At 38.0% G+C, this 13,071-nt stretch overlaps 1 protein-coding gene across 1 annotated transcript in view; it reads left to right on the top strand.

The window, feature by feature from the left end:
• LOC113060092 (serine/threonine-protein kinase ULK4) overlaps positions 1–13,071 on the top strand; it is a 199,219-nt gene that overhangs the window by 11,197 nt on the left and 174,951 nt on the right. The window contains exons 15-17 of the mRNA XM_026228913.1: positions 266–459; positions 1,869–1,915; positions 3,552–3,630. Coding sequence (XP_026084698.1) covers positions 266–459; positions 1,869–1,915; positions 3,552–3,630 — 320 coding nt within the window. The remainder of the gene's footprint in view (positions 1–265; positions 460–1,868; positions 1,916–3,551; positions 3,631–13,071) is intronic.

Below are 13,071 nucleotides of genomic sequence, written 5' to 3'. Positions count from 1 at the left end.
AACTGATATTTGTAGTTTGCTATACTGTTTTTAAGATTCATTTCATTTTATTACCTCGTATATGAGCTCCATATTTTTATATCATGCTATATATGAGCCATTTAAGACTGATGTATTAAATATGATATGATATGAACCACAATATAAAATTGTGGTTTATGCTTGCTTTACATTTGGTTGGGTTAAAAAAATATAGATGTTACACTAAAACTACTGCTGAAAGCTCTATCTCTTCGTCTTCTCTCTCTCTCTCTCTCTCTCTTAGCGGAGCGATTGTCCTGTCTGAGCTCAGAGGACTGGTCTCAGCTCCTCCAACAGGTGTGTGGTGTTCTGGAGACAGTAGACCGGGCCGGATCAGCCAATGCCACAGCAGCACGCACTAAACTCAACCTGCTCTGTTACCTGTGCACTGTCTGTAACCACAGAGAGACGGCCACACGCCTCATACACTCCCCGCTGGTAAGATGCATCTGAAACACAAGCTATTCATGTGATCATGTACAGTCACATGGTCATTATCACAAAGACCGTGACAGGATGACCAGGTATCATGTGTAACTCATTTGTAACAGTGATCAGCTGACTAATGCTGCTGCTTAGTACACAACTACTTAATAAATATGAAGGCTCAAGATACAGATATGAATTGAATCATAATTATATTATCAATAGATTCAGCCTAGTAACAATACAAACAGTTGGAACAATACTGTATGTTCACAGTATTAACTGTTTAATTTTTTTCTGTTCTATTTTAGTTAGTTTAGTAATTCTTTTGTTATAATGGAACATTCAAGTGTTCTTTTGTGTAATGACCAGAACAAGGTATTCCAGAGAACAGAACGTGTAATAATAAAATACATAACATTAACCTTCTAGTTGTGTTAACTTAAAATGAAGCATTACAACGCATTCCCCTTCTGTGATATTAGGCATACAATACCTTAAGGTATGGTTCAGCTGGAAATTAAAATTCTGTCTTGGTTTTCTCGACCTTTTGTAATTCTAAACATGCATTCATTTTCAAAACACAAATGACAATGTTTTTAATGACAACTGAGAGTTTCCTACTCCATCCATCCCTTTTAAATGAAATGTTGATCTTAAAAAGTGTCTTCAGAAGACTTGGATTAAACTTGATTCATTTGAATTACTTTTACAGTGTATTTATAAACCTTCGGTAGTTTTAGTGGCATGAAGATGTAATGGAAAGACATAAATCTTTCCATTTAATTTTTATTTTTTGAAGAAGTATGAATGTCTTCTGGGTTTGGTACATGAGGGTGAGTTAAATGATGACATCATTTGCCCTGTCAGTTTTCTTCCTTTTGCAATGGTATACAGCTGTCGAATGTGTAGATCATCTAATGAGGGACGTTGAACAATGGAGTGTCTGCTGAGGAATGGGTCTCTGCTGCCGTCCTCGACTCTGACCTCTTCCTTAGCTGTCATAAATGGAAACTGTAATCAGAGGAACTTAATAGATTCAGAACGTTTTGGGACTCAGTGGTACATAAAGGTCTTATATGTATAGTGAAACTTTAAGCCAAATGTTAAACCAGATAAGTCAAATTCAGCTTTTGGAATTGAAGTATAATTTGACTTGAGTTTATTTTATTTTGCCACAGTAGCTTGGCCACCAGTGCATTTCTCCCCTGGCCACCAGGTGTCTCATATATATATATATATATATATATATATATATATATATATATATATATATATATATATATATATATATAAAACACACACACACACAAAAAAACTAAGAAAAATAATAAAATATCACTGGCTGATTGATTGAAATAGGAAAATATATTGAAACATCTCAAAATGTTAAACATATTTTGTCTCTTTCTTTTTGACAGTTCCCTGTGCTGGTTCAACAGATGCGACATGCTCCAAACTGGGATATGTAAGTGTTACAGTTCTGTAGGATATAATTCTGCAGAATTTTCATGCAGTGCAAAGAACAATTTAATTAATTGATCAACTACATTAGCTATCCATTTAAAAATTAAAAAAACATTACTTCACAATTTCACTGGATCATAACTAATGTAGTATTCTCAGCTGGCACCAGTCTTGGAAGTGTCTTCTCAGAGAAATGCAGTGCCTTATCTCTTTCCTCTCAGTCCCTTTGGGTGTGAGTGGAAGGAATGATTGGCATGTGTCTCACTGGCCCCTCAGAGGATCACAGCCTCCACACTACAGTCACCAAGCAATGGACAAAACAATTCAAAGTTTAAATGACACTGAAAACCAGCATTCAGCACTGCTCTGTTTAGAGTTATGGGGCGGTCACACTGCACTTTTCTCTGCATTGCCTTCCATTCATATGAATGCGAATGGTTCAGAGCGGAAACGCAAGCTTATGCGAAAAATTTAGCATTTCGCTGCGTTCCAAAGTTCGTTTGGTGAACTCTGACCTGCGAATTCGCATCACGTGAAGATGTGGGACCAGTGAGTCACTGCGTGACCTCTCTGTACAGAAATTCAAAAATGAAGGAAGCGCTATAACTAGCTGTAGAGCAGCATCCTATTTTATATAATACATATTTAAAAGATTATAAAAAATAAAAAGAAGCTGCATGGTTTGTAGTGTAAACAGGAAAGAAGAACAGATGATACATTTGAATGAGGAGGTTTTATAATGTGTATTGCTTAGGGTGTATATATTTATATAGAGAAGATACAGAGTACAATATAATAAGACGCTTTCGACGCCGTCGCAAAAAACACAGTACAAGCACATATTAATCCATGTTGTGATAATTGAGGAGAGACCGTTTTATCTTGCTCCCACCCATATTCGCAGCTGCGTCCGAAATAATTTCGCACGTTTAAAATCTAGTGTGACCGCGCCTTTATATGTGGTGTGGTTATACAGTATTGCAAAAATAGTCAAATAAAGCAGAATGCCACAAGAGATTGTGCCACAGGATGTGTGTTTGCAATCATGGTATGATTATATACAATACTGTTAAAATCTTTTTTTGTCAATAAGATTTTTTGGATTTTCAAAAAGTTTTTATGAAAATAAGTTTTCTTATGCTCATCAAGGCTGCCTTTATTTAATGCAAAAATATAGAAAAAAAATGATATAGTTTAAAATGACTATTTTCTACTTTAATGATTTTAAAAAAAGTAATTTACTCTTATGATGGCAAAGCTGAATTTTCAGCAGAAATCTTAGGAGAATAGAAAGGTTATTTGAAAAAAGAACAACATGTATATAAACGTTTCAATGCTACTGTATCGCTAATAATTTAAGTGAACCGTAATTTGATACAGTCAATAAATATAGACTGTTTGAGGTTGCTAAACCAAATAGTGACTAGTGGTTCAAGATACAGTTGAAAAACACACACACAGAGAAACACTTGAGTAAAAAAATGAAAATAAGTAGACCTCAACGTAAGAAAGATTCCATAGCTTAAAAGATGGAATAATATGTAATTATCTTTAAATGTTAGATTTTACCAAAATGGATCAGCTTTAATCAAACAAACAGCTGGGTGAAAGGCATTTAATTCAAATTTGTGTTTTAGAAGGAGCAAGGTGATGAGAGTGATTGGACTGATGGCCTCCCACTGCACAGAACTCCGAGATAACGTTCCTGTCACAGAGGTGAGGCTTGTGTGTCTGGATATTTAAAGCAAGATGGACGTTTTCACATTAAAACAGGACATTTTTAAAAATAACCTGAGACACCAGAAGGTGTCACTGTAGCATTTCTGTTTTAGTTTATTCTCAGCTTCCACTCAGAGGAGAAAATACTAAACCAAAAAAATAATTTCTCAGCTCTCAATCCAAAACACTTGAAACCCATTAAAAGCCAGGTGAAATTAGCTTTTTACATCTCTGTCTCAGCTTTTTGCAAATACAAAGGCAAGCATCTCATCCAAACAGGGTTATACAAGCTTTCACTAATCATCAAAGTGAGGCACATATGCATTGTTGTTAATAAAAAAACAACTTCTTCCATCCCTATCCTTGATTTAACATTCGTTTGTCTTCCGTTTCTGCTATGGAGACTGGGCAGTACCACCCAGACTCTGCATGGTCAGAGGCACAAAATGGCCGTCCCTCGTAATCTAGCAAGGCCGAGTTTTTGGGGTGTTTCACACAATACAGTCTTAAACTTTGCAGCTTCTCTCGGCGGCTATTTCTTTCTCACTTTTCTGGGCTCAGTGGGTCGGTATTGAAGAAGTGCTCAGAGAGACTGACTCTCTCTGTGGGGGTTCCGTGTCTGAGCGGCTGATCTTGTCATGGTGATTTCTTTTAGTGCAAGAGAAAAGCAGAGCTGCTTTCTTATGGTTATTATAGACTCTAGAGGGCCTTCCTAGATAATATTTTTGAGCTAAAGGCTGGAATACACTACACAATTTTTTAAATCGTAGCAGATTTTATAAATGGGCACAGAAGAAAACTGGGCATCATATACTAAATGGCTGAGGATTACATACTACAGATTTTCATGTTGTTTCAAACATAAACTTAGGGGACGCATGACATATAAAAGGAGTATATGTTCTAAATCGGCTCAAAATATCAAAGCCTGCTGTTAAAATAGCACAAAAAATTCAGATCTGCGCAAATATGAGCAACCCAAACAAAAAAACTGCACAAGATCCATGTTATTTAAAAAAAGATGCATATCCAATATCTGGACATCTGACCTACAATACATTAAAACATTCATATATTAGGGTGACGCATATACCTTCAAATTTAAAAAAAAAAAGTTTAATATATGTTGTATTATGTATTGTCTTTTTTTTTTTTTTTTTATCTGGGCAGAGACTTTATACAGATTTATTACCCGACTCTCTGGAATATTTCATTCTGATTGTTACGACTGACTATTCTGAGGTGTCTTATTCCCTGATAACAGTCAGGTCAATAGCAATGCTGAAAAAACAAACAAACATATTGCTCCTCTTAAGATGGCACTTCTTTCATCTTTCTGGCATCACATAACAAACTCGCTCTCTTGCTTCATACAAACGTATTCCTTAAAGGGGTCATGAACTGAGAAATCTAAATTCTGTTGATCTTTTGACAGAGAAGAGGTCATTGTACTATAAAAAAAAAAAAAACATTCTGTAAGTTTCAGAACTCAAAACTTTCTCGTTAGTCTAAAAGCGGCTTAAATTGAAGCCAGTATGCCAAAACGACAGGTTGTGGAATGTGCCACTTTATGACGTAATAGTGTGGTTAAACACTGTCTCCAAAGAAGAAGATCAATGCCTTGTCACTTAATTTGACCGTGGATTAATTTACAAACATGGCCTAATTTTAAGTTTATTTAATGGTTGATCAATCATCTTGAATAAAAGACACTTGCTAGGAACCATTTTTACCCCGCAAGTTTTGTTTTTAGTGAGCTAATAAATTATTTTAACTCCAATCATTGTTTTGTGTCCAATTATTTATTTATGCGGGAACTAGCTATGTAATAAATGGGAGAATGTACATTTAGCCGGTTGTTATTGCAAAATAAACCTCTTCAGGAAACCATTCTGAACCACTTTAGGGTGATCCCCTTGTTGGGGTTTATTCTGTTATAAAAACTGGCTGAATGTACATTATTCCTCATGCAAGAGATTGTGCACACACAGAAACAATCAGGAGCACAGAAACTTGCTTTGAGACACTGACCTCTGTGAATTTTATAAACAAAATGGCTTCACTGATTATTTTTGGTCACCAGGGGTTAATGTCGCTGTTTTTGAAATAAGATTCATTCAAATAAATTTAATTTTACTACGTTATTTAAACTATTTATAACTGAATTATATGTTTGTTTCATCCCTTCAGTCAAATTTTATTCTAAGTAAACAACAGCGTTAAATTGTCCATGCTAGCAAGAGATCATTGTATAATTGGCATAATAACATCTGATGTGCATTTAAAGTCAGCGAACCATTAGATTCTTTGACTTTATATAAATTCTACAAAGTTTCAAACCCAAGGGTTAACCAGGTCCCTAAAAGCCATTACCAATGGAATCATTCTAGTTCGGGCAGGAATTAATATAAACACGAAAACTGGACACAAGCCTGGTCTTAAAGCTGCAGTAGGGAACTTTTGACACTCTAGAGGTTAATAAACAGAACTGCTTGCATCTTGCGGAAGAACATCGTAGCCGGAACTACTTCTCTCTGTTTATGTCTATGAAGAATCACAAAGGTACTGGGTTACTCCGCCACGGTACCCCAGAAGCAATCTAAAATAGTCCGAATATAAACACTTATTATAGGTGCACCCTAGTGATTCAGGACAAGCCAAAAACACGGTTTGGAAAATGGATTCATGGTGTACTCGCCTATTATATACATTTTTCTACATTTTGAACACAAACAAAGTTATGGACCGCAGCTCTGATTGGTTATTTTTTACCGGGAGCGGATGAATTTCTGCAAATGGCAATAGGACCACTGGGAGGAGCCAGAGGAGCTTGATTTTTTTCACAGATTATCTGTCTCATATTCTACTGTCAGGACATAATGACAGGTTTAATATTTTTACAAAAGTTCCCTAAAGCACCTTTAAGTGAATTTAAACAGGTGAGACAACAATAAGATATAATCAGAAAATCAGATCTGTGCATTGAGCCTTTCATAGTATAAGTACATGTCGGCAAGCATATTTGATTTCAATAAACTAAAAAATCAGAGTCTGCTACAAGTGATATTCTGTGAAACTGGTCTATTGGGACTGCAAATCATGGCAAAAGTCAAGCAAAAAGTTGTGTAGAGTACTCCAGCCTTAACATTATTTCTTGAGTTTATATAAATTGAAAGTCACAATAAGGATTTTGAGCTGTAATGAGCGTTGTTTGTGCAAGCAGGAAGGTTTGCAGTAAGAACATCCTCCATAGGTAAGTTTCACCCATTGGCAGTATCCATCATCTAAAAGAAACTTGGGCTAATTCGTTGTCATGGCAACCGTAAAAGCCTCTATAAATAGAAATGTCACACAGGGGCTTGATGCAGGAGGAAGGAAATTACAGAATTACAGGTAGAGCAGAAAAGTCTTCTCTCTGAATAATTTAAATTCCTTTTTTTGTTTGTTTTTTGAGAACTTGGTCCTTCTCCCTCTGATGTTCAGTTAGCTAGCTCTCTAATCCTCCTCCAAACCCCATGTGCCTGTTTTTCACCATGAATACTTGAACACTAGTCTAATGAAGTGGTAAATTAATCATTGTCCTTGGCACTGGCAATCCCCGTGCCCCTAGCCTAAATTCACAGTTACTCTCAGAAGAGCCTGACGGTGTTTCCCCTGACCAATCCCATTACACACTCCTAAGAATTACAGCGGAGCCATCTGAAGTAGGTACCACAGGGATGAGCCGGTTTCATTTTTTTTTTCTCTTTTTTATTTATTTGATGGTAAACCATTTTCTGGAAAGTCATTTTAAAGTTAGTTCTGCCATATATATTTCATAGAGAAATTTATTAAAAATCCAGATTCTGTCAGTGCATAAAGGTATCGCCATCTGCAGCGCCTTGTTGCCGGAGGGAGTGAATATTTCAGAGTTTAATTTTAAGTGGCACACAAGAGTATCGGTGTGATTGGAAACTAGTGAGAGAGTATCAAGGGCACTCTGTTTCTCCCTCGCTCTGCCCCCTGGACATCTAAGACACAGTTTGACTACATTTGTTTGACTGACTCAGGGAATAATATTGATTCTCTGAGCTTCAGCTGATCAGATCTACATCTCACAATACGTCCTCTATGGTTACTCCCACTTCATGTGTCCTTTGTCTCGCACTGTCGATATCATCGTTAGGATTATGCATTTTAAATATGGTTTTTGGTGTGCCACTATTTTCATCCAAGGTCTACGAAGTCAAGATATTATTTAAGTTGGAAAACTCTTAATGTAAGTTTAAATGATTTACATTATTATTATTGTTATTTTTTTAATTAGTCAAAAACAAAATATGCTGGCTGATAATTGGGCAGTTTTAACTAATGTAGAGCTGCTCACTAAAAGAGATTCTAGAATGTTTCTCTCTTAGTAATTGAACTTACTGTATGAAGTTTACGTAATAATAATATACAAGTCATTACAGAAGTCCTGTCGTTTTATCCAACAGAGATCAAATATAGATTTATATCAGTAGACATCTTATTTTTTGTCTTCCTGGTCACAGTTTTGATTGTTATATTACATACTTCCTCAGTTCAGAATATCAATCTAAGGTCTTACATTTTTCTTGTAGAGGGAGCCATAGCACTTAAAATAGTCTGTTCTATGCCGGCTGGGAGACCTAGATCAGGACACCCAGGAGCAGAGCCATTGGGGATATGTGCAAATACACAGCCTGGGCCACATATAGGCCATTGCGTAGAGTCCCGGGTGAGAAGGAAGACTAAAAAAGAGAAGAAAAAAGTACATTCTCCTGTGAAGCAAAGAGGACCATCTCTGCTTCATATAATCTTACCAAAATGTTACTGACTAGATTGGGGTGCCACATTCATATGCCCTGGAATGTAAATCGCCCTGAGGGACAGGAACTTGTCCATTGCCCAAAGCAGAAACTGCTGAGCTAGCCTGTTCAGGAGGCGTGAATGCAGTCTGCTCTGGCTTCTTATTTAAAAGACTACTGCAGTGTTGTCCACCCGCTCTAGGACATGGTAGCCCCTTAAATGCTGGAGGAGGTATTCCAAGGCCTGAAATACAGCTATCATTTCAAGGTAGTTGATGTGCCAGTCTAGAAGATGACCTCTCCAGATCCTATTGGCTGGACGGCCATCTAAGGATGCACAGATTCGGCCTCGTAATCCAAAAGCCGGCAGGAATTGTAGGTAGGGGGAGTAAATGTACAGCATCCTCTCCTCCCTCAATACCATGACTGAGGTGCCCTTGAGCAAGGCACCGAACCCCCAACTGCTCCCCGGTGTTGAAGCATAAATGGCTGCTCACTGCTCCGGGTGTGTGTTCACGGTGTGTGTGTTCTCTGCTGTGTCTGCACTTTGGATGGGTTTAATGCAGAATACAAATTCAAAGTATGGGCCACCATACCTGGCTGTATATCACATCACTTTCACTTTAAAATTAATTGTCTGGGCAGGAGAGAGAACGTTTTTCTTGGCATTGAGTTCTCAACCCTAGAGATTGGAGGTGAGCTAGGACGACATCCCGATGTTGAAGCGCAAGCTGTTGAGACTGGGCCAAAGTCAGCCATTCATCTATGTAGTTTAAAATGAGGATTCCCTGGAGTCACAGAGGAGCCAGTGATGCATCTGTGCATTTTGTGTGTATGTGTGGGATGACAAGGCTAAGCTGAATGGAAGAACCCAATACTGGTAAGCTTCGCCCTGAAAGCAAACCTCAGGAACTTCCTGTGTTGAGGCAAAATTAATATGTGATAGTATGCGTCCTTGAGATTGATTGTCACAAACCAATCCCCTGATTAGAACTGAGAAACAATCCTTTTGATTGACAGCATTTTGAACTTGTATGTTCAGAGGTAGCATTTCAACCCGCGAAGATCTAAAATTGGATGTAACCCCCCCATCTTTCTTGGGAACCAGAAATTACCAGCTGTAGTAGTCTGACTCTCAGTCTGGTTGGGCAACATGTTCTGTGGACCCTTAGTACAGCTAAGCTTGCAATTCCTGTGTCAACAAATGCGCTCATTCCGGTTTCACGAAAGTGGAGACCACACTGTCAAAATGCGGAGGACGATGGGCAAACTGAATCCTGCAGCCTTGACATCAAACACAGGTGTTTTACCATAAAGTTGATCAGAGCAAATGGACTGCCGTTATAGTCTAGTCAAGTCACCTTTATTTATTTAGCGCTTTAAACAAAATACATTGCGTCAAAGCAACTGAACAACATTCATTAGGAAAACAGTGCATCAATAATGCAAAATGACAGTTAAAGGCAGTTCATCATTGAATTCAGTGATGTCATCTCTGTTCAGTTTAAATAGTGTCTGTGCATTTATTTGCAATCAAGCCAACAATATCGCTGTAGATGAAGTGACCCCAACTAAGCAAGCCAGAGGCGACAGCTGCAAGGAACCGAAACTCCATCGGTGAAAGAATGGAGAAAAAAACCTTGGGAGAAACCAGGCTCAGTTGGGGGGCCAGTTCTACTCTGACCAGACAAAACCAGTAGTTCAATTCCAGGCTGCAGCAAAGTCAGATTGTGCAGAAGAATCATCTGTTTCCTGTGGTCTTGTCCTGGTGGTCATCTGAGACAAGGTCTTTACAGGGGATCTGTATCTGGGGCTCTAGTTGTCCTGGTCTCCGCTGTCTTTCAGAGGATGTAGAGGTCCTTTCTAGATGCTGATCAACCATCTGGTCTGGATACGTACTGGATCCGGGTGACTGCAGTGACCCTCTGATCTGGATACAGACTTGATCTGGTGGCTACGGTGTCCTCGGAATAAGAGAGAAACAGACAAATATTAGCGTAGATGCCATTCTTCTAATGATGTGGCAAGTACATCGGGTGGTAATGGGAAGTGTTCTTGGTTCCGGTTTACCTATTTAATGGAGCCTAAAAATCCTTTTTGGATATTTTCGGATTTGGATATTAAAAGCATATTAGTATGTTAAGTGTAAGCAAGGTTAAAGAGATGGGTCTTTAATCTAGATTTAAACTGCAAGAGTGTGTCTGCCTCCCGAACAATGTTAGGTAGGTTATTCCAGAGTTTAAGCACCAAATAGGAAAAGGATCTGACGCCCGCAGTTGATCTAGGTATTATCAAATTACCTGAGTTTTGAGAACGTAGCAGACGTAGAGGATTATAATGCAAAAGAAGCTCATTCAAATACTGAGGTGCTAAACCACTCAGGGCTTTATAAATAATAAGCAATATTTTAAAATCTATATGATGTTTCATAGGGAGCCAGTGCAGTGTTGACAGGACCGGGCTAATATGGTCATACTTCCTTGTTCTAGTAAGATCTCTTGCTGCTGCATTTTGGACTGGCTGTAGTTTGTTCACTAAGCGTGCAGAACAACCACCCAATAAAGCATTACAATAATCTAACTTTGAGTTCATAAATGCATGGATTAACATTCCTGCATTTGACATTGAGAGCATAGGCCCTTATTTAGATATATTTTTGAGATGGAAAAATGCAGTTTTACAAATGCTAGAAATGTGGCTTTCCAAGGAAAGATTGTGATCAAATAGCATACCTGGGTTCCTAACTGATGACGAAGAATTGACAGAGCAGCCATCAAGTCTTAGACAGTGTTCTAGGTTATTACATGCAGAGTTTTTAGGTCCTATAATTAACCCCTCTGTTTTTTCAGAATTTAGCAGTAAGAAATTACTCGTCATCCAGTTTTTTATATCGACTTTGCATTCCATTCGTTTTTCAAATTGGTGTGTTTCACCTGGCCGCGAAGAAATCTAGAGCTGAGTATCATCAGCATAACAGTGAAAGCTAACACCATGTTTTCTGATGATATCTCCCAAGGGTAACATATAAAGCCTAAAGAGTAGCGGCCCTAGTACTGAGCCTTGAGGTACTCCATACTGCACTTGTGATCGATATGATACATCTTCATTCACTGCTACAAACTGATGACGGTCATATAGGTACGATTTAAAACATGCTAATGCACTTCCATTAATGCCAACAAAGTGTTCAAGTCTATGCAAAAGAATGTTGTGGTCAATTGTGTCAAACGCAGCACTAAGATCCAATAAAACTAATAGAGAGATACAACCACAATCAGATGATAAGAGCAGGTCATTTGTAACTCTAAGGAGAGCAGTCTCAGTACTATGATACGGTCTAAATCCTGACTGGAAATCCAACTAATATAATTGTGAGGATACCACCTTTTCTAGTATGTTGGACAGAAAAGAGAGATTCGAGATTGGTCTATAATTAACTAGTTATTTGGGGTCAAGTTGTGTTTTTTTGATGAGAGGCTTAATAACAGCCAGTTTGAAGGTTTTGGGGACATATCCTAATGACAATGAGAAATTAATAATAGTCAGAAGAGGATCTATGACTTCTGGAAGCACCTATTTTATATACACAGATACAGCTGTTCCTTAAACATAAAACCATATAAAGTGCAAATTATCACTAGAACAATGAGAATAAACATAAAACTACAAGAGAGCGAGTTTTGGATTAGCTTTGTATTAATGATAGGTTTGCTCTACGGTGGCACAGTGCAGCATTAATTATGCTTTATACACATCTTTGATAATGAGCCAACTAGACCTCAGGTAGAATGTGGCTCCGTCCCTTCAGTCTTGAGTTCCTGGATTCTTAGCTTAAAATCCCATTCCTTATTTCAGGACAGAGGATTGCTCCACGGTCTTCTCCAGCATGCCACATCTCTAAAGCTTAAACCTTTTAATACCCAGCTTGAAACATGCTATGTGTGTGTGTGTGTGTGTGTGTGTGTGTGTGTGTGTGTGTGTGTGTGTGTTTGTGTTTGTGTGTGTGTCAACAATTATGTTTTCTAAAGCAGGATAGCATGTGTATGTGTGTTTATGTGCATGTGGATAATGGCAGCATGCTCTAGAAAGTAATTTGTGTGTGTGTTTGTTGATGGTAATGATACGTTCTAAAGAAGGAATTACTTTGCATGTGTGGCTGAATAAGACAGCTTAGCCTTGTTTGTTACTTCCTGTGTAACAGGAATCATCACTGCACTACTCTCGCTGCCAAGACTCATCAAAACATTGCTGCCAACAGCTGTTCCCTGAAAAATCATCACTTACAAGACTTTAACCGTCACAGGGCCAAAAGTGCTACACAGGGCATTTGCATAGCACCCTACTTAGAGAACAACTGCAGAGAGAGAAGCATATATACTTACTAATTTGAGCACTCAGAGAGACAGAAGATAATACAATGCTAATGGTTAAGGCCAGAGATCCGTGGATGAGACACACATTTATAAACACCGACCAAAAACAGCAGGGAAACAGACCAATTGTATTGATGAGTCATCCTGAACTAATGACATCTAACCATATGCTCTATAGTAAGACATTTGCCTCTTTTCAATATAAAAAAATTCCTGTGTCATTTTAGGAAACAGCAAGCAAAGCTTACCCCTGTGTC

Source organism: Carassius auratus, chromosome 41 (genome assembly GCF_003368295.1).
Source record: "Carassius auratus strain Wakin chromosome 41, ASM336829v1, whole genome shotgun sequence".
Lineage (NCBI taxonomy): Eukaryota > Metazoa > Chordata > Actinopteri > Cypriniformes > Cyprinidae > Carassius > Carassius auratus.
Note: the sequence above shows the minus strand (reverse complement) of the source record. Positions and strands in the feature narration are given on the sequence as shown.